General features: G+C 40.4%; 1 protein-coding gene across 2 annotated transcripts; it reads left to right on the top strand.

The window, feature by feature from the left end:
• The first annotated feature begins 6,548 nt into the window (after positions 1-6,548).
• Positions 6,549-23,016, top strand: LOC137872880 (sodium/hydrogen exchanger 3-like). 2 transcript variants are annotated; one of them, XM_068711377.1, is made up of 16 exons: positions 6,549-7,033; positions 15,333-15,635; positions 16,369-16,529; positions 17,441-17,519; positions 17,711-17,888; positions 18,012-18,232; positions 18,329-18,531; positions 18,649-18,738; positions 18,830-18,900; positions 18,989-19,118; positions 19,232-19,377; positions 19,735-19,861; positions 20,433-20,606; positions 21,066-21,120; positions 21,217-21,309; positions 21,962-23,016. In XM_068711377.1, exons 1-16 carry the CDS (start codon positions 6,727-6,729, stop codon positions 22,264-22,266), a joined length of 2,643 nt encoding a protein of 880 aa, XP_068567478.1. In that variant the 5' UTR covers positions 6,549-6,726; the 3' UTR covers positions 22,267-23,016. The 2 variants fall into 2 exon arrangements, with proteins under 2 accessions (XP_068567478.1, XP_068567479.1); XM_068711378.1 differs by having other exon boundaries at positions 19,738-19,861.
• Positions 23,017-23,179: the final 163 nt, after the last annotated feature.

The raw sequence follows: 23,179 nt of genomic DNA on the forward strand, positions 1-23,179 counted from the left end.
ATAAAGCCTTCTACAGACAAAGCACTGCGACTCTGATCTATTCAACAGTGTAACAACGGATAACAGCACAACACAATACCAGGACCCTGAAACTGTAGCAGCTAATTGGAATCCAGCCATCATACATTTATTTACAGCTGTGCTTTTCCTACTGTGACGTCAAATGTAGGTTTTACAAGTAATGCGTTCCGTGGAAAAAGGCCTTCATACTCATGTCCTATCACCTTCTGTAGAAACTCTGCCATGAGGCGTGGTGTTCTGTGTACTGTTGTGGTACACTAGCTCCTCCTCACAGTTGTACAAACACAGAATGCAACAAACAGTAATGAGTAGAAGAGATGTTGTGCAAGAACAGTATCCTGCAGTATGTGATGTGGTTATGGGAGTCTCTAGTGGCCGTCAGATTATCTGCAACACGCTGGGCATGGGCCAAGTTTTGCTCTACAGAGTGCCTGGACTTGGACTTAAAGGGACAGTTCTCCCCAAAATAAAAAAAAATATTTTTATACTTTGTACTTTAAAACAATTTTTTTAAACCTTGTGTGCAGTTTTATGTAGGAACTATTTTCTTTTAACTGCTCACAACAAGTTCTGTGGATTATCTTGAGTAACCGGGTCATGAATTATGGAAAGATACATTGCTGTTGAATTTCTTTTGGCGCTTTGAACACCACACGCTGAGTGACACAATGCCCCGTTATATTTGAGAGATGGAAGACATCTCTACGGCAATTCAGTGTTTTTTGATTTTGGGAAGAACTGTCTCTGTAATGCTCTTACAACCACAAAGACTCACAAGAGCTGAATTTGGCAAAAAGCCTAAAAAAGTATGTAGATATCTTCAAGTCAGGCTCTGTTGTAATTGTAATTGTAACTTTCTGAAATATATTAAATGTTTAATAGAAATATTTTAATATTTCTATAGTTCTCATTAATGCAATCCTTTTTTCATTAGTAAAATAATGAATTGCTTCCCTAAAATTTTGAATTATAATATAATAAATTGAATGAATTTGCACAATGTCCTCTGAACCACATTTCTAAAACAAAGAAATACATGCAAGTGAAAATATGTTGATGATATACTCACCACGTAAAGTTTGTAAAATATAATTCAAAGGGTGAACTCAGGTGTTTCATTCTGCAGGCTAATGTGAGGGAATTGATTTTGTATAATCTCCTCTATTTGCTTCCTTATCTCATTGAACAGTGTCAGGCCGAGGTTTTCCTCGGGACCATCGACCATATTAAGATGGCAGACGACGTCATGAATGAACTGACGCTCAGTTGAAATTCCCGAGGTGAGTGAATAATCTTATGAAATTTAAAACGTCTCTCTGAAACACCCAGTTGGAGGTGACTCATGTTTTCTGCAGAGTCAATAAGTTGAATAATTAATGGGGTGTGGTCTTTTTCTGGTCGTTTATATTGTGTGACGCAGCATTCAGGTGTTGATATGACGCTGTGTGGAAAGTACACTAGTTTTGTTGACGTTAAATTGTAGCACCTGTTCTTCAGTTATAATAAACTTACAGTATATTCAGTAATAGTGCACAGATAGAAGGTCACCTCAGTGATCTTCTGTTGGTTCAACATTTCTGTCACTCACTTGTACCGTAAACTTAGACGCGTCCCTCATTCCACTGATGTCCATGCAGGTTTCACTGCTCCTATTTAACATCCTCTCCTCTGCAATTTGACACCATAAACAGACTGGGAGGCAGATGGACATGCAGCGACTTTACTTTAACAGCTACATTCAGTAGTGGGAAAAATACAGTTGTGTTTGTTCAGCCGAGTTTCAGGCAATTGGGTCATCTATGTGGAAACCATGAAGAAAAATCGGTCAGATAGGAATAATCCCTGTCAGTTTGATTTGTTGTAGATAGATCCACATTTGTCCTCATCTGGTTTGACTTTGTCAAGACAGAAACTAAAGAGAATACAAATCTTATGTGTAGTGTTTGTGAGGATGATTTTGTGTGACAAAAGATTTAAAAGCAGACTCCCACTGGGCATTCATTGACAGACACGAGTCAGATCACTCAATAAGGGATTTTCTGGGACCAGAACCTATCCAAATAATTACACTGAAATCTTGTAAATGGTCACGATCTCAAGAATGAGGATATTTAGTTTTCTTTGTGACGCGCTAATGATTCTTCCTCTCTGTGACTCAGCATTCTCTTCTGTAAATTTCCCGTCACATAAAATGCAAGTCAGTGCTCAAGATGATGAGAGAGTGACATACTAACCCCAACCCTGGTGTCCACGCTTCATGTGGCACTGTGTCTCTACTGTGTGCGCAGATGTCCATGTGTACACAATCACTGAGCTGCTTCTCCAATCAAATAACTGCGTTTGATCGTTTTTGTGCCCAGATCTAGAAAAATTATTATTTGTGTGGTTTCGCTCGGAGCGAGTCACCTCAAGTTTTCTTCGATTCAATGCGACACGTGATGTGATGCAGCTACAACCCATGCAGTCTGTGGTTCCGCGAAGTCGACCATTTCAGTATTTTGAGTGGCCAGTTAATGTTTTCTCATAATTATCACCAAAGCATTGGAAAGTATGGCTACACATGCCTGTGGCGTCTGGTAAAAATGAATGTGATGGTGGTAGCATTTTACTCATGATGTAGAAAAAAAAAGTTTCAAATGAAGTGCTGAAGCTCTGTGGCCAACACAAGCTTATGATACTTGCATCTAAAAGAAGTAAAAAGCTAACATTAGTCTGTAAACAAACACCACAGTCTAAGTAAGTGTAAACAACAAGGCTGTAAAGGCAGACTAGTGCTCGGTGTGATGACGTTTTGTAGTCTCATTTAGCCATTTGTTAGCACACCGACGTTTTTTAAAAACATCAATGCTTCAAAATTCACTAGAGGGGTATTTACTGCCGTATTTAATATTATAGAACAAATGTTTAAATATCTTAAGCTTGTGTTAACCACACAACTTATTGAAGGCATCTAACCAAAAACCCATTCAGAAAACCACTTTGAGACGAGGGAACAGGAAGTGCAAAAATGCTGACTCATTTCCGGGTTTTAGGACTCACTCCTGCAGCACTCTATTGGTATCGGTAGAACTTTAAGGCCACTGGTATTTTCATTTTTAAATGATATCCAGCCCTAGTTGTGACCCTTCAACTCTATTATTAAAACTCGACTATATATTTATGTTATAACTGTTATAACTCCGTATACATTTTGGATAGATTGCCGTGAAATTTGGGGCAGACCTTCATGACCCGCTGGATGATTTGTAATCACTTTGATGATGCCCTGACTTTTCATCCAGCACCATCATCAGGTAAAAATGTACATTTGTCCAATACTTTGGTTCATGACCAAATACTGAGTGTTAATTAGCTAATGTTAGCATGTTAACATGCTAAACTAAGACATTGTCAGCGTTAGACCTGCTAAACATAAGCATGCTAGTGTTGTCATTGAGCGCATGTTAGTATGCTGATGTTAGCCTTTAGCTCAACGCACTACGACTTGGCAGTAGAGTCTTAATCTTGATATTTGATTTAATCAATTATAAGATGAATCTATAATTTTTATAATGGAATCGTTGGCTACTAATAATTGTACTACACTTAAACAAATCAATGCTGATTTATTGCATTTGGGAAGAAGATGAAATTGTGATTCCAACCAGTTTCCCGTTGACAAAGGTCAAGTCACAACCACTTCTTTGTTGAGCGCTGCTCCTACAGTGACCTCTGATTACCACTGACCTTAGACACAGGTGTCAGATCTTTGCTTAGCCAGGCTAGCAATCAATGTAGCCAGTTTACTCATAAACTGTCAACAGAGCTGCCGTGCAAACAGCTCCCCTGAAGTCCATGCTGGTGTTCTCCTCCGGGACACGGAAAGGGGAGGTGCAGCTTTCTTTGAGGTTTGATTCATTGTGGTTTGATGTGTGAAGAAGAGATGTCTCCTTTAGGCAGCTAATCGTATCAGGGTGGGAGAGAGACGATTCATATTTATTTGTTAGTTCTGCTTTGTGTTCTCTTGTCATTAATATTTTTCAAACACTTGTTTACAGATTTTGAGGAAATGTAATGAAAAGTTAGGTCACAGGATTAGGAGGAAGATGTTGGTGCAAATCCATAAAAAACATACTTTAAGTTTTCCTGATTATTTGCTTCTTGTTTTTAAGAATTTCTTATCAATGCAATCCAGTACAACTTTGAGCAGTTTTGCTATTTTCTTGTTATCGACAGCACTCGAGACCCAGATATATAAGTTTGACATGTCTTATCAATCCAGGAAGTATGTCAAACTGAAGAGAGTCAAAAAATTGAATTCAGTTTCAGTCTTATCCACGAAAGGCTAATACATAAAAAGTCCAATTTCCTCATTAAACATCCCTAGCTCTCTTTGTCAATGATACAAGTAACAGGAAACAGGATTTATTTAAACACTCTCTTTTATCTATATTTGTTTTTTGGGAACTTGATTTCTGGTAATGCCCTGATTGAACATTTGTCAAGCTTCCCAAATCTCTGCTCTGACTAACCCTGAATCCCTCCGAGGAGATTAGGAGCCGATGTGGCTTTTTAAATTTTAACTAAAGGGATTGTGCCCAGCATGGAGGAAAACCTTGATTAACGACTCATGAGAAAAGAAACGGCATGTTCAAACTAAGGTTCATTTACAAGTCTGTGTCACCTAAACACACATGTATAGTGGCAATGAAGGCTCAACACAGTCAGTGTTATGCAGCGTGGCCAAGAGGAGGGGATGTTGGGGGTGCAGGTGTTCCTTTCCAATAAGGGAGACAAACGAGTCACACTGCCTTCCTGTCCTCATATCATTTGATTCTTACTGAATACACATTTATGTCAAACTCTGAGGAACATACGCACAGCGATAGTCACAAGCAGGCAAAGATACAGCGAGGGATAGAAAGGTCTGTAGGCGGTGCCAGTTTGTCTTAATTTTTCTATTCTTTATTTAGCCAGCAAGGTGCCAATGAGACACAGTATGATATTTCATCTTTCACAAAATCCTGGTTGATATGATAACAATCATTTCCACGTAAAATTTGCTTCAGGAGCCCACATAGAATACATGTTTCATCTTACAACTTGGAACTTATTGTTGTAGTTTAGACTGACAAGATTTCACAAGTGTCATTCCTGTGGTTATATTGCTAGTGAAAGTGAAATATGAAGGTGAATTTACTTGAGATGTGTGTTATATTTCTTTATTTGCTCTGCAAAACCACCTTTACACGCAACTACGTGAAGGGTCAGAGTTGAACCAGGAAGTGACCCAAATAGTTTGGATATTTACCTTTTTTTTCTCCTTCCAAGGAAGTGTTTTAGCTGTTTTGGGCTTTTGACCCCTTAAAATAAAGCCACATCTCCCTGTAACTTCACAAATTGTTTCATTTTGAATGTCAGTCAATGAAGAGGCAAAACTAGTCGGTATCCCAAAAAGAAAAAAGGGAAATATTTGGACAAAGTCACAAAAAAAAAGCATTATTTTGTGTATTTAATTCAATTTTTTTCCATTTTATCATTTTGTTGTCACCAACATTTGATGCCATGGCCTGCTGGTTTAGATAATATGGGTAAACTTGTTTGTGCTGCTGACCCCATTGGACTCCATTACAAAGATGTGTGAAGCAGTCTGGTCATACACCCACATCTCTCACTGAATGTTCAAAATCAATACAGCAAAAGGCTGAGATATCCTGACTTTTATGACCTAATATTGGGTAAGATCCAAAAATGCCGGTTCCTACTTTTCCCATCATGCAACCAATAGCATCACTTGGTGGGTCACTATCTCACTGGTATGGTAGGTTTATGTTTTCAGACACGTAGGCTGCAACAACGTTATTGATTAACCCGCCAAGTAGTTTCTCCATTAACTGAATAATTGTTTGGGTTATAAAATGACAGAAAATACAGAAAAATTCTCAATTCCAAATTATTAAAGCCCAAGGTGGTCTTGAAATGGCCGTTTTTTAGAATAAATTTAAAATCCCAACAGAAGAAAAAGCATCAAATCTTCAGAACTGAGAAACTGAGAAGTTTATCAAAAATAGTTGCTATATTTTGTCGATCGACCAATCAAGTATTTGTTAATACTGAGTAGTACTCCTCATGACTAGTAAACTGAGCTTGATATGTAAAATTGGTGGGGTGCCCCTTTAATCTGGTAAATAGAAATAGAAATCATGGCTATGACTAAGAAAATACCCACCCACTTTATCCAAGCTCTTATTAAGTCGTTTGTTTGTTTAAGGACTTAAAATGTGTTCAAACAAGAAATAGCTTCTAAAATTAGGATACCTTGCAATAAATGTGGAAGTTTAACATCAGTGAAAATTTGCTTATGAAGCTTTAACACCCAAATATAATAATAGCCAAGTAAGGATGAGAGCATCAAATCTTCCATTGAGCAAAGTAGCCAAACTAGCTGGTCAGGATGCAGAGTGGGAGGAGACAGACAAGCATCAGAATGGGCTGAGCTTCACCTGCTGTAAATAGCTGTGTCCTTAGCAGAGAGGAGAGACCGGGGCCACAATGCTCGGGCCAGGTGAAGATGTGGACCTCAGTAAGAACAAAGTGACCTGACAGAGAAGGAGGGGACGCAGGAGAGGAATGAAAGACTCATTATCCGAGGTGGACCTGAGCACTTGAGTCAACAGTCTAAATAACTTTTTGCATCAAGAGTTTGTGTCGTGACTCTCCCCAAACATGGCAGCTACAAGGCGACTTGTTCTTTTTCTCTGCATGTTGCTGATGGTGTCCAGAGGCCCCAGCCTGGCCAATGAGGAGACAGGACACGTCACTGACCCTGTCTCTGAGGACACAGGACATGACAATCAAGGGACCGCCACAAACTCCAGCACTGACGGTGGTGATCATGAAAGTGCTGCCGGAGACGGTGGTCATGGAGAGGGGCCCATAACCACTTTGCCTATTGTGAGCTGGAAGTGGCACCATGTCACCACCCCCTACCTGGTGGCCCTTTGGATCCTGGTCAGCTGGCTCTGCAAGCTCAGTGAGTCTTAAAAAGTCTTGTCTATGCAGGGCTTATCTGGAGTACACCCCAAAGGGTTATTTTATCAGTAAATATGATTTAGGTTAGCATATTTTTATATAAACTTGTTGCGGTGACTTAATTAGAGGTAACATTAGATAGTCATTAGTCAGTGAGTAGAGTGCAGAATTCACACTTCCAAGGTAAAGATGGTTGATAGCAGCTTTGGAAGAAGTACTTAGATCCTCTAGTTTAGTAAATGACACAGTGTATAGCAAGTAAAATTCCTGCATTTATACAGTAAAAGTCCTCCCTATATACAGTAAAAGTTCTGCCTTTATACAGTAAAAGTCCTGTATTTATACAGTAAAAGTCCTGCATATAGACAGTAAAAGTCCTGCCTTTATACAGTAAAAGTCCTGCATATATACAGTAAAAGTCCTGCCTTTATACAGTAAAAGTCCTGTATTTATACAGTAAAAGTCCTGCATATAGACAGTAAAAGTCCTGCCTTTATACAGTAAAAGTCCTGTATTTATACAGTAAAAGTCCTGCCTTTATACAGTAAAAGTTCTGCATTTATACTTTTAAAAGTAAAACTCCTTTCAGATTATATTGTATTATATTACATTATATTATATTATTGGCTGCACCCTCCCCGGGTATGAAAAGTCAAACCAACACTGAAGTGCCTTAAACTTGCATTCTCTCTAATAACCATCTAATAACGACTCCTCCGGTTGTATAGAGGTCTATGAGAGAATGACTTGATTTATTCTCTCAGTAAACGTTGTAAACGTGAGTTTATGGTCTCAATCTCTAGTTTCAAGTCTTCTTCAATTTAGTACATTATGGTCCATTTAGAGTCAAATAGACCATAAAGCAGAGTATGCTTTAGAGCGGGGCTACCTTGTGATTGACAGGTCACTACCAAGGCTGGGAGTTGTCTGTGTTTTTGTCTTAGAACTTTAACCCTTGCACAATTTGTTTTCAGTTGGTGAAAATTAATTGGTTGCCTAAAAATGTCTCATTCAGCCTTCGGGGATACTAAGAGTCCACTTTGAGTCACTTGCAACATCCAAAAACCATGAAAGCGACAGCCAAAATGCCAAACTCTAGGCTTCAGAGCGGCAGTTCACAAACCACAGGATGACGTCACGTTGGCTACGTCCACTTCTTATAAGTCTATGGTTATAACTGATGTATGAGCATTTTAATGTTGTAACTGAATGAGGTACCGCTAATTTGAATTTCTTTTGGGTAGTTTAAGCTTTAAAATGTATCAAATTTTACAAGCTGATCATTCACTCAGCAGCCAGTTTATTAGGCACAGTTATTGTAGCTAAAACTAGTACAGTCTAACACAACGGTCCTGCAATAAACCCTGCCTACATGACGGTTATAATGGTCACTTTTTGAGGTGTTGAATGAACTTGATGGTCATTCCGGAAGCTGGAGTTTGTGATGTTGTTGAATTGTTTCGCATTATATTCAGACAGAGGCTTTTCTAATATTTTGTCCATCCCACTTATTTCAATGAAATGTGGAGTAGAAGTATGACATAATATAAAGTGGAAACACTTAAAGTTGCTACGAGGAACATTCATTTTGTGTTGATCTTGGCGTCTCCAAGCAGCAGAAAAAGTCTTAACTTTTTACAGTAGCAGGGTCTGACAGTCTGCCCCCCATAGTCCTGGTTCTGGTTCAGCGGGGCCTCCCTTCCCTCCAGCGAGTCCAGCGGTTCAGCCTGGGCCTCCATCAGCGTGGTGTCGGTGTTGCCCCCCAGGGGGGAGGGAGCCGCCGCTGCTGAGCGCTGACCTCTCCTCCTTCTTATTGGGGGCTGTGAAGCCAGATCTGGGTCTGTCCGCGTTGGACTGGTCCCTGCCAGAGGGCCCGTTAGAGTCGTAGCTGAAGGAGTTTATGGAGAACATGCATGCCGTAAATCTCTTACGCTTACTAATACATGCCAGTATGTGATTATGGGTATTGAATTAAGTCGTCATATCGCCCCAACCTCGTTCCAAAGTTTAGGGTTTGCATGCAACTGGGTTTGTAAAATATTTATACGTGGAATAAAAACTGTCACGTTTCACGTTTTTCTAAGATGTCTGTGAATCTAATGTGAACGCTTTGATTGGACACTTCTGAAATAATGAATTGTACATAATTGGGGCCTTTAAGAGAGATTGACCTTCGCCAGACGAAGCATGTCTTGTCCTAGGACGGTCATTAGCATGTCATGTATACACAACAGACACAAATGGGTTGCGGCACTGTGGACAATGTAAATGAATGAGCATGCATTTGTGTGTGTGTGTGTGTGTGTGTGTCTGCGTGCATGTGTTTGTGTACACCTCCACTGGCATAAATACGGGACTGTGGTTGTCTGTATAGGATCCAGGAAATGGCAGATGTTGGTAACCAAACAATTAAGTCAGACGCCTTGACAGCTTCGGTGGTTATCTGTGCTGCCTTTAGCTGGAAATGTTACAGCCGTGTTTGCACCGACACTAACTTGCACAGGAGATTATTAGTGATAACAAAGAAATATAGTTTTGTGTGATTTTAGCAGCTGTTTCTGCAGCTACTGACATTTGTCTTTTGAGTTTTTGTGAAAAGTAATGCTTCCAAAATCAACAAGTTTGAGAGGTTGCATGAGTTCAATTTCACTCAGCATAGTTTACATTTGTTGAAATCTAAAATCTGATTTGCAAGCATGGGTTTATAACAATTTCCAATGTTTATTTAATTTTAACATTTATCCCCACAGCTCCTTGAGAAAAAATTTGAGCCCACACTTGAAATTGTCTAAATAGAAAACGTTAGAGAGAGCAAAGGCCACGTAGAAGGCAAACATTGACTCGAGGATTAGAGGACATCTCCGAAATGTTCCCACTAAATCCACTATTTCATACCGGGATTAAACCTTTATGGATACAGAGATAAAAGGACTCAGAAATGTTTGACTGCTCTGCACCATTAGCCTACCCTTAACTTTAAATATGTTGAGAAACTTGACATGCACTCATTCCAAGAAGAACTCGTGTTGTGGTTGGTTTGACAAACGTATCTTTAAAGAGTAAAGTTGCATGAACTCAAACAATACGGGCGCAATTCGAATGTTGACTTTATACGTACTCATCGTAGCTCAGACAATGGCACCAATTTTCTTCAGATCTTATTTCCTCTTCACAGATTTACAATGCTTGCTTTCTTTCGTTCTCACTGCAGTCGAGTCACTCTGCTATGTGCTAATTGAAGGACAATAAATACAGGTTTATGTATCTGTCACGGGCTGGAAAGCTCCCTTTTTTATACATTATATATTTTCGTTTAATCAAAATGGAATTATTCCACATTTCAGAAGGTTTTTTTTCTTCAAAATAAATTTTTCACATTTACAATCACTGTCAGTGTCTCTGACCTTTTCACTCCCAACAGGCCGCCCCCTTATGAGGTTGGTGACGTTGTAATTTAGGTGCTTTCTATTGTTTCTAGCGTCTGCTGGGTCACAAATGACACGCTTCATTGAGCAAAAATGTGTTTTTTAACAGGAGCCTGGCAAACAATGAGTCCTATAACAAACCTTAACCGTAGCTGCTGTAACTCCCGGTCTGAAAACAACCTCTACGTGATCTTTTCTTTTCGCCATGAAGTCCGTTGACCTGTCTTTGTGGCTGCTGGAAGTGTGCACAGAGCTGTGGCCACTTTAGAATGATTAAAGGGTTTAAGTTAAAGGGCAGCTACTGTTCAGCAAGACATATGAGGTCATTAGTTAATAAGGCCGAACGGGGCCGATCATACTTGACTGAGCAGCTAGATGTTCTTATAAAGAGGATTATCAGCACATCAGAAACCAATGGTGGAGTGAAGTACGTTTACTCAAGTACTGTACATACGTACAAATTCAAGGGACTTTACTTTAATGATTCCATTTAATGGAAAGTTTTACTCCACTACTTTTATTTGAAAGCTGTAGTTACTTTTCATATTACAATTTTTCATACCCTCACTGTCCAGTGAAAACCATTTATCTCCAAATTTGTTGATTTTTTATCTTAATTTTTCTGATAAACTGAAGGATGAAGTGTTACTTTATGGTTTGAGAAAATTCTCCTACTTATTAAAAGCTAAATTCAAAGCCTGTTGGATCAGCTAAAAAAAAATGCATCGTCACGAAACTTAAAACGGCAGATGTTCTGAGCTCGACAGATGAATAGGATAAAAAAACAATATTTTTTTGTATTACAAGTTTTATAAAATATGCAAATGAGGCATTATCCAATCCTAACTGTTGGTGAATTTTGGAGAAATCTACAAACGCAAACAGACAAAGTAGTAAAATACAAATGTGTATTTTGGATGTTTTCGTTCCACTAGTCTGAAAGATGTTATGGAACCAAAATAGACAATGTATCTCAACAATGTTTTTGCCTGTAGTGTCTCCCTTTAATGTAGCAATTATGTTAATCCAGAAACATCAATATAATAGTAAAACACTGACAGGGAACATCTTTAATGCACAATGAGCACTTTCCCTTTTCATACTTTAAGGTAGTTTAGCAGATAATACTTAATGCAGAACTTTTACTTTTAGTATTTTCACAGTGAGGTAGTAATACTTTTTATTCAGTCTGGGAACTGAATACTTCTTCCACCACTGTCAGAAACCAAGAAGATGTTTATCACATAAGAAGCTGCTTTACCTATTTAATAGACGAAACTAAGTACTGTAGTGGTCGTCACATTATGTAATTAGTAATTATGCTGAGTTACCAACTCAAATAATACAATATATTTCCGCATGAGCAACCTCTGATATCTCTGTCCTTTTTTCGTAGAGTAGTACTGGTTCACACCTGTGACTGTACGAGAGCTTACGTATCAAATCACTAAACCGGTCTTAACACCGAGGCTATTGTCTCTTGTCATGCTCACACAGGATGGGACACCTGGACGAAAAAAACCCATCATGACGAATCAGCTCTTATGGGAATAAGCACAGTATGTAGCCTAATTGTTAGCATAAGTAGACTGATCTACCTTCACTTCTGAGTGATGTAACCGTAGTGGTCATGTAAAGGACAAGGCTGCCGTTATTCTATATTCTTCATACAGTCAATAAATCTCATGAAAAGACCAAAACCAACAACGTGTCAGTCCGTCTCCTAATACTTACCCACCCTGTGTGTGGCCCTAAACGCCAAGACCATTGGTTTCTACTGACAACATGAATCTGTAATAATGGATCACAAATACACAGTTTACATTTTTTTAAAAGCTCGGTAATTAACTTAAAGCTAAGGGGTTGGTACTCTTGAGAGACTAGCAAGAGTAGGTCTCTAAAAATCTGATTTAAAAAAATGATCCAACCTAAAAACGTAGCTCAAACTATTTTCCAAAGAAAGTTGCTAGTTCCAAAAATTGCAAAATCTATCAAGAAAGTCACCAAGTCGGCAACAATGATAGCGCGTCTTTCAAAATGTCTTTTGAAGAAGATTACCATTCGTACTTTTAAACAGCTGGGCACTGGTGCTTTGAGCCAAAGTTACTCAAACAGTAGAGTAAAAAGCACATACTTTGGGAACTATTTTCAGCTGCGGAGTAATACACATCTGGTGCTTCAGTGAGTATTTAGTGCACCGGGACAACACATGCAGGGTTGAGTCAAAATCAACGTCAGTGTCCATGTGCATCACAAGGCTCACTGATGTGTTTTTGACAGTTTTTGGACTTGGACTTATCCTTTACAAATGTGTATCATACATTTCAAGTCAAAACGTTCCAGACAACACAAAGAAATGATCCTATTAAGGGACTTACTTCCCCTTTATATTGTACTAGGAGTTTATTTCGGGACTGCTAGAGGACAGCTTTCTCATCTCTCTCTCACGTTAAGGGGCTGGGAGTCTTTAACCAGGATTGAGTAACGTCACCGTCAATCATTACTCAGCACAACGCAGTGAGACAAAGCCAGCGGAGGTGTTACTGCACCCACGCTCAGGTAGCCGTTCAACATCAAATGACCTCTGCTCCATCACTCTCACCCCCCCCCCCCCCAGACACACACACACACACACACACACACACACACACACACACACACACACACACACACACTCCCACACACACACATGACAAACTTGAGTTGATGCGTTCAGAGGCCGGAAAGCACAGAGTAATGACTGGTGAACGTTTCAAACGTCACTGAATAACCGGAGACCTTTCTTGGATATCCGTTACTCCTAACACACACACACACACACACACACACACAAAACCTTGGCCATAGAGGAGATATTGTACATATAAAAGGCTGAGTTCGAGGTTCTGCACACTTCTGAATTCACTGCATCGCTGCTGACCGTGGAATGATACAGAGTCGCAGACTGAGATAGAAAGATGCAGCACTAGAAGGAAAGACTAGTTAAGTGATAGTAAACTACAGAGAGTAAGCCAGAGGAAGCCAAAAGCCACAAAAACAAGGAGGGATAAGAGGTGTGACACACTGTCCGGCGCTTCAGCCCGGCCTTGGTGCAGACAGTTCACCTCCTCGACATCTGAGAGACATTTTCTTTTTTTGTCTCACTCTATTTTGTGCATTACTTTCATCAAATGCAACGCTGCGGATATGTACACCTTTGGCTGCTGGGGTTGGTGTTACTGTTCCGCCTCGCCTCAGGGATCACGGCCGTGAACGGGGACGCGGCGCCGACGCATCAAGGCTCCCACCTGGAGCCGCCATCTGAGTCCAAATCCAACTCGAGTCAGACGGAACACGGCCATGGCTCCAGCGTCATCACAGGAATACCCGTCGTGACCTTTAAGTGGCACCATGTGGAGGCTCCTTATCTAGTTGTATTATGGATATTGGTGGCTGGTTTGGCTAAATTGGGTATGTAACAAACAGTTTAGGAAATAGAATGTGCTAGAAAGGTGTTTTATTTATTTATAATGTTTTATTTATTTATAATGTAGACTACCAGTCACCGGGTACCGTTAGCTTCTCATCTCATATGACGTTTGATCTCATGAGATGAGAGAAGAAACAGCAAAGCGTCAGCCAGTCATGAGTCAGAGTTATGTCACACATAGTTTGGATTTTTCAGTCCGACAGATTCCACTGTCAAACAAAATAATGTGGAGCTATATTTAATCCACAATGTCATATGGTTACAAAGTAATCCCTTGCCATAAGCACTGACTGACTCTGATCCTCCACATGTGTTTGCATATGCAGAAATTATTCCTATTATCTCGTATGAAAACATAGTATTTTCTTAAATTAATAAACAAAAATTGTTTCTGTATGACATTGATCAAATATGCATGGCTTAAACTTTAAGAATGGAAAAACAGCACATTCATTTTATTTAAATTCTAACACTCAAAATCTCAGCTGATCTGGTTCAGCTGTGCGTGCTTTGATCAAAGTTGACTGATAGTGCCGGTAACATAACGGCTGTCAAAGGTGAGAAGCTATGTTTTTGCATAGCGAGAATTTTTCAAATTGCAACGCGATATGCGACTGATATTGTAACAAACAGTGTCACATCCTGCAGCAGTGTGCAGTGTGTGTTGTCAACACAGACCGATGAACAGAAGAGTTTCTTCAAGCGTTTCTGACCTTTTATAATCAGTTCATTGTTTAATATTTGATCCTATTGAATACCACAACACTTGTGTGCTAAAAGAGATGAAAAACGATGCATCACATTTACTCGCTACACTGATCTTCTGCTTGCTTTCTTAGCTTCTTTCCACTTTGCATGCACAAATACAAACAGCATTGAAACGTAACAGACCCACAAGTTTTCTGAATTTAATCTTCAACCTCCTTTGAATAGAACATATCGGCACAGCAACAGTTGAGGCCCGTGGGCTGCAAGGAGAAATCAACATTCTGAAATGGGTCTATACGGTTCAGCAGGTTTGATTATTAAATCAACTTAAGCAACACTTTGTCAGGCCATTAAGTCAAGTAACCTTAAGCAAAAGTCTGTCTTTAGTTACGCAGAGAGATTAATAAACCGTCACCATGCTGGTTAATCATACGCCCAGAACACTTTCTCAGTTGAGCGCAACAGTTGATCATTTGCAAATATTGCAACTTCCCAAAGTTTTAGTTTTATGGTTTGTTTATGATGCAATGAGTTTTAAACTTTGTCACCCCCGAGACCCAAAATTATTATTGGTTATTATGAATCTACTCTTGTTGGTTCTTATGTGGGAACCCACTAGAGAAAGCCTCACAATAAATTGTATTTGTTTTTGGTCAATTGAAAAAAAAAAAAACTTCTCTCTTCTCTTCTATTCTCAGTCATCGAGGCCAACCACCATGTGACCAGTGTGATCCCAGAGAGCGCCTTGCTCATCTGCTTCGGCTTCATTCTGGGGGGGATGATTTGGGGTGCAGACCAGGTGCAGACCTTCAAGCTGACCCCAACTTTGTTCTTCTTCTACCTGTTGCCTCAAATCATCCTGGATGCGGGCTACTCCATGCCAAACAAGCTCTTCTTCAGCAACATGGGCGCCATCTTGGTCTACGCCGTCATCGGGACCTGCTGGAACGCCGCCAGCTTGGGGCTGTCGCTGTGGGGGTGTCACAAGGGGGGAGCCATGGGTAAGAGACTTTCACTTCAGCAGGCTGCCCGCTACTTACAGTGAAATCAGTCAGGATCATTCTGGGATGTTCAGATTAAAGGACCTCAAAAGCTTTAAGTTCCACTGGCATTTTGAGAGAAATTTAGTATTTGTTTCTGTAGTTTATTTCTATAAAGGGTGTAAGATAGGAAGGGGTGAGTCAGAGAGACGATATAAAACAAAAAGGAAAGAACTGTCAACTACAACAGGAAGTTAGGTATTGTACTTTGGCCTCTGATTTGGCCTGCAATTTGTGTTAAAAATCGCACTCCTTCTCTGAACACACAGTCACGGTACACATATTTTATATTCAGTGTGATTAACACTTTCTGGGTAGAAGGGGATATTATTATCTCCAATGTTCATCGCAAATATTCGTCCATAATTCTGCGTAGAAAGAATAGAAAAAAAGGAGCTCGCCAGAGAATTGTCACGTTTCTAAGTTTCCCTAAAGGAACAGTCTGTAGCATTTCGGGGGATTTATTGACAGAAATAGAATATAATATTTGGTGGCCAAAGCTGGCTCCATATACGTCACCTGGTTTCGGATCAGCCAATAGCAAAATTCACTTACAATAGCCCGGTTTCAACCAGCCGAGGGCAGTCTCTACGCATATTTATAACACAATATGTGTATATATGGGGGATTAGTTACTCTTTAAATACAATCCAAATGTAGTGTGTAATCTCGTGCCCTGTGTGCGGTGCTGCAGGTGACCTGGACATCGGCCTGCTGCAGTATCTTCTCTTCGGCAGTCTGATTGCTGCTGTGGACCCTGTGGCCGTCATCGCCGTGTTCGAGCAAGTCCACGTCAACGAGGTCCTCTTCATCATGGTGTTTGGAGAGTCGCTGCTCAACGACGGCGTGACAGTGGTTCGTACGCTACAGAGTTTCTTAGTTTTGTTGTTTCATGTTACCTGAGAAGCAGAACAGTTTGTTCTGAGACATCCATCATTGGAAAGTACACTTTCAAGACACAAAGTATAAAGAATGCAAACATTGTGCACTTCAATATAAGAGCCTTTACCCTGACTGACGGCTTGTCACCTTGCCTGAACTTTATTCCTCACTGGTTAATAAAAAACAGCTCTTTGAAGAGGTTAATCATATAAGAAACATTGCTTGTATGTGTTATGAATCATGAAATTCCACTCTATTCATTACTGAAGCTACAGTGAGGATTGAAAGGGGGGGAAATTAGTTACTTTCAACTTTCCGCATCTTTCTAATGACAGACTCTGAAATCTCTGAAGCTTATTGAAAAAAAGCATTGTACTGTCAAAACTTTGCTGCTCGAATTTTGGGGATTTTAATGTGGTAATCATCAAAAGTTGCACACACATCCACACTTTAGTTGCAGGTGCTGGGTGTCAATAATCTGCACCAAAATACGGGAAAATTCCTGCACACTGCTTTGTTCCCAGTTCCTGTTTCATTCTACAAGGACATGACAATGTTTTAACCCCTAATGTCCTTTCTTCCTCGTGTATAGATGTAAACAAACCTTTATGTAGCAATGCATATATTGTAAATCATTATAGAAGCTGCAGATAAGGAATAATTACAAAAATAAGACGAAAGCAGAGGTGGGACCAAGTCTTTGTTTTGCAAGTCACAAGTAAGTTTCAAGTCTTTGCACTTAAGTCCCAAGTCTTTTTTGATTTTGTCGAGTAAGTCATCAAATTCGCCAAGTCATGTAACTTATGTCCACACCTCTGGAAGAAAGCATTTGATTAGCCTACCTTATTCTACCTCCAAAAGACATTTTCTTCTTCTTCTCTTAGGTGCTCTTCAATGTATTTGATGCGTTTGTGTCACTGGGAGGATCTGGAATTGATGCTGTGGAGATCATTAAAGGAATCAGTAAGGAGAGACATTCATTATTGTTACCAGTGAGGAATGTAACATGTGCTTGTGGTGCAGGGAGTCCTGCCTGGCTAACTAGACTCTACACATGGACATGTTTACAGAGGGCTATGTTGAATGAAAGTGTTGGATATGCTGGATAACATGAAAACAACTTTGTTACACACGTATCCTCTATCTTTCTCCAGTTTCCTTCTTTGTGGTGGCGTTTGGTGGTTCCCTCGTGGGCTTTGTGTTCGGCCTGCTGATCTCTCTCCTGACCAGGTGCACTAAAAACATCCAGATCATTGAGCCAGCGTTCGTCTTCGTCTTGGGATACCTCGCCTACCTGACTGCTGAGATGCTCTCCCTATCTGCCATCCTATCGTGAGTAATCCATGAAAAACATCTCATCTGTTTGAGCGTTTTATACATTTTCTAGAAGAAGAATTAAAAGCCATAAACATGTTCCGGGGGATATGATTTACTTCTGTGGCTTTTGTTCTGTAGGATCGTGTTCTGTGGCATGTGCTGCCAGAAGTACATCAACGCAAACATGGACGAGAATTCCGTCGCCACAGTCAGATATGTCATGAAGGTTCTCGCCAACGGATCAGAAACCATCATCTTCGTGTTCCTCGGGATCTCGGCTATTGATAAGGAGATCTGGGTGTGGAACACGGGCTTCATCCTCCTCACGCTCTTATTCATCTTTGTGTACAGAATTATCGGTGAGTTTCCCGTCTTTCGCTGTCAGTTTTTGAGTGCGAACGGTACACAGTCTGATGTCAGGGGGTCACGAAACAAGCTTTGTTTGTGTACTGCAGGTGTCTTTTTCCTCACCTGGATCTTGAACAAGTTCAGGCTGGTCCCCGTGGAGTTTATAGATCAGGTGATTATGAGCTACGGTGGCCTGCGAGGGGCTGTCGCGTATGGCCTGGCTGCGATGCTGGATGAGAGCAAGATAAAGGAGAAGAATCTGATGATCTGCACTACTCTCATCGTAGTGTACTTCACCGTCATTCTTCAGGTAGCCACATTTCTGTCCTGTTCCTGAGCTAAAACAATATATTGGTACATTTTGTTTTTGTAGCTTTCTTACACAAAACACATATTAGCTTTTATTGTGAATCTCTTTCTGCCGCAGGGAATAACGATGAAACCTCTGGTCAACTGGCTTAAAGTCAAAAAAGCTGCAGTGACGGAGGTCACACTCGTAGAAAAATTGCAGAACAAAGTAAAGCTTGAAATAATCATTTTTTTTACAAACACAACAGCAAGAACCTTTACCAGGCAACTATTACAGATGCTCTATTCTTGTTGTTTAGGTGTTTGATCACATGCTTGTTGCCATAGAAGATATATCGGGACAAATAGGACATAACTACATGAGGGACAAGTATGTAGAGACGTCTCAGAACCGTTTAACTAATACTGATTAAACTGTTTTGAATGAAGCTCCAATTGTCTCTTCGCTCACTGTGAAGGTGGAATCACTTTGAGGGGAGGTGGATGTCGAGGATTCTGATGAGGCCGTCGGCGAGGAGAAACCGCGACTACGTCTTCAACGTCTTCCATAAGCTGAACATCAAGGATGCTATGAGCTACGTGGCTGAGGTGAGGGCCGAGTGCTGCGTACCCTTCAAGTACATACGAGTGTGTTTTGTTCTAGTGGACGTTGAGGGAAGCTGAGGCTCGGTAAAGGAAGTCCTCTGGTCTCGATGTTGCAGGGCGAACGCAGAGGTTCTCTGGAGTTTGTCCGCAATGAAACCGCGTTCGTCGACTTCAAGAAGAAGTTTGACTACAACATCTATGAGGTCATGCCCGACATCACGGCCGACACGTCGAACGATCACAGTGCAATGTCCTCGATGAGGTGAGCAAACATTTCTACCTGATTCACAGGAGAAGGTAGTTTGACAATACAAGAGCAAACAATTAACTCAAAAAACTCCCCAACTCCTTTCATTATTTTTATTTCAGATTATTATTTGTATAGCCTCAGAGGGCTTTACAATCTGTACAGCAGACGACATCCTCTGTTCCAGGACTCTAGCATCGGAGCAGGAAAATCAAAAAATGAACTATTTAAAAGAAAACAAGGGTTGATCTACTGTTTTGATTGAACACCTACTTACATTAGATCTGTTTAGACACTGCTCCCTGGTGACCACAAGCAGTCACTTCATGTTTTTCCCTCACAAAAGTAGCTGACATGCTTTCCCCCCCGCAGTAGCAGAGCCCCTGTGCCATCAGTGAGCCTGCAAATGCACGAGCAGACCATGAAGGGTGTGAGGGAAACAGAGGACATTAACACTCACCACCTGCTGCAGCAGCATCTGTACAAGGGCAGGAAACAGGTCATCATTTTCAAACACGTCACTATACACACTGTATTCATGGCTTTGCTTTGCACTTTAAGAGAAAGATTAAAAAATGTAATAAAGAAATGATCAAAATGAATGCAGCAGAGATCAATTGCTAGAGATTTTTAGTCCTGACTATGTCTCAATGCCGTATACTACATTTCCCATAATACAACAAAATAGTTTCATTAGATGCCACCTGCTTCATACTTGCCCACTTCATTCAAACCATCCACCCTCAGTTTGTAATGAGAAATAACCCATTAGTTGTGTTATTTTTTAACTTCAGAAGAAGCTATGATCGCAACCAAAAGAAAATCATACCCGACCCTACATGAACCAAGCCTGAGCCTGAAACATGGCAGCAGTTTTGGGCCTGAGCCCTTTTAAAATATATAAAATATATATATATACACATTTGTGACACTGTCATGCCAGTGCCATAATAGAGATTGTATAACAAGAAGGAAAAAAACACCGGGAACTTGGCTCAAACCCGGCCTCATTCAAGCCCGTGGGTCATACTGACTCTTTTAATTTCTGTTTCTTGTTTTCTGGCATCCAGCACCGGCACAGATACAGCCGGAGCCATTTCAACGTCAACAAGGATGAAAACGAGGTGCAGGAGATCTTCCAGAGGACCATGAGGACTCGTTTGGAGTCCTTTAAGTCTGCAAAGATGGGCGTTGCTCCACCAAAGACGATTACCAAGCACACAAAGAAAGACCAGCAGCAAAAGGTCATTTTTGTGAGACAGTCTACAGTGCAACATACATGGAATTTTTTTTAGTAGTCAAAAAGGCTGGGTACTAAACCTCAATGATTTTTGATAGCAAATAAAATGTGTTTATAACACGAAGTATCAAATCTGTCAACGAAAGCTGTCACCAAATATTTGGTCAGATGTAATAATAATCGAATAATATTTTCAGATCAGATAGTACCCGATTTAAATTGCACAACCGTATCGTACTTTATTCTGGCAATTCTTGGACGATCTTTGATTTCTTTTGTCAAATCAAAAATAAGTAGATATATTTATCAAACTCTGATATTGTATCAAAAATCGGCACTACAACCAAAAATTGCAGATGATACCCAGCCCTAACAGTCTAAACGTGGGTTTTACATGTTTGCTTTTCACATTTTGTAACTTTGTTAACGATGTAATCTACAAATAAACTTCTACCACCTGCAGGTGCCAAATGGGAAATCAACGGACAAAAGTAAAAGCTACTATTCTGGCGATGAAGGTTGGTACCTCTGTTTCAGTTTGAATATATATACATTAGCCCTGATTTCTCCAAGTGCTTTTTTTTTTTAAAACTATCTCTTATTTTGTTTTTTAGATTTTGAGTTCTCAGAGGGAGACAACGCATCTGGCTTAGCGGCATCAGGCGGTTCATACCACTTCCCCATGAGGGTCACCTACAGAGCAGGAGGTAAAATGAATCCACCATCTTGTCCACTTATCTTCAACCACTGGTTAATACTTAATTTAATATAATGTCACAATACAGCATTCTAGAAATAATCTGTGATATGTAAAAGTCAAAATCCCACTTAAATAAAGATACAAAAGTATACTGTTTAAGGTGGAGCTAGATTTAAATACTTTATTACACAGTTAGGTATTTTAGTATCATGGTTCCAAACCTAGGCTCCGGCCCCTCGGCATGGTCTGCTTTGCTGTTATCGTGAAACAATTTTTTTGCCTCTCTCTGGGCCTAAAAAAGTTATTTAAATAAAACCATTTGAGAAGTTTAGAGGGGAAATCACTCTTTGGTAGAGCTTCTAAAACTCAAAGGCGTCTGAAATGTGCCAATGGGCCCCAGCTACACACTGTAGCATAGTATTCACTAAAAAAACATTATTTTCTTCTCTTAAAACATTTAAAATGTATTCTATTTAATGTCAAAACTTAATCGGAAAGCGGTCAGGGAAATGTGGTGGATTAGAGTGTAAAATATTTGTCTCTGAATTAGTAGAAGTATAAAGGAGCAAAACTTAAATAAATGTCCTTATTATTTGCCACCGATGTCTCTAACCCTCAAACCCTCTCAGCACTAACTCCGTTTCTTTTCCTTTGCCCAGCTGGCATTGAGAATCCGGCCTTCATGCCGGACCTGGACCCCATGGCACCGGCGCAGATCCCCCCGTGGCTGGCGGAGGCCGAGCTCGACGGCGGGGCGGTGGCCCCTTCGCAGCGGGCCCAGCTGAGGCTGCCATGGACGGCCAGTGACCTGCACCGCCTGGACCCCCTTCGCATCAGCACTCGCTCCACCGACTCCTTCGCGCAGGCCGCACAGCAGATGGACGATGGGCCGCCGCTGACTCCGCCTCCGCCTCCGCCTTCACCGCCACCGCCACCCTATCCCCCAGACGATCGCCGCATGTAGCAGCATCCCCCACCCCTCCTCCGTCTCCCTTTAACCCCGGCCGACTAAGGTGCAGAACCTGACCTCAGACTTTGCAGCGTCTACTCTCAAAATATTGACTAGGGAATGTTTTCTTTTCCGTGGCGTTGCTTAATCTGACTCCCGAGTCTCTAGACCAAACATTCACAGTCCCACAACCTTTGTGCCCTTCTCCTCAGCTCCTTTTGTTGCTCTAACTTCACCCTTCACTGAGCAAAGGGAGGCTGTTCGTAAAAGCCAGAGAACCTGTGCGCAGGCTGGGCATGTTATTTACCAGCACGCGTTGAACATTGTTATATTTGCCCCTCGGGTTCACAGTAAACCGGTCAAATATTGCAAGTCCGTCCCTGTGGAGTATCTCATCCCTGAATGTGATGAAGAAACCTTTTTTCAAGAATGTAGATATTTATGAGTTGTGTTGTTCATAAAGATAATAGATTTAATCGAGAGTGCCATGAAAATAATTCCAGCTGTATACTCTGAATGTTACATTGTTTGTGTGTGTGTTCTCATTTGGTACAGCAGTACTTAAGGTTCAATATTAAAATGTCACATGTACAATAAAGACATATTATATTTATTCACAAATGAAGGTTGGTATCGTGTGGACATGTCCACCATCTCTAACGAGGGTATATATTTTATGATCCTCTGAAAAAGAACATTTCACTGACTGCTTTTAAACTGTGTGCATTTAAATATGGATTTAGAAATAAAAAATGAAAAAAAACAGTCTTTGTGGAGTGAAATGGTTAGTCATTTCATTAATTAGTAGATTGCAATAAAAATAAACCACAGCTACTTTGATAAATTATTAATCATTTATGAATGAATGTGTCAAACATGGCTGCTTTTCTTTTTTTTAATTATACATTATTCCTGCAGATGAAAATGA

This window comes from Cebidichthys violaceus, unplaced genomic scaffold, assembly GCF_023349555.1.
Source record: "Cebidichthys violaceus isolate CVI_PGR_0920_01 unplaced genomic scaffold, fCebVio1.0.p SCAF_16, whole genome shotgun sequence".
NCBI lineage: Eukaryota > Metazoa > Chordata > Actinopteri > Perciformes > Stichaeidae > Cebidichthys > Cebidichthys violaceus.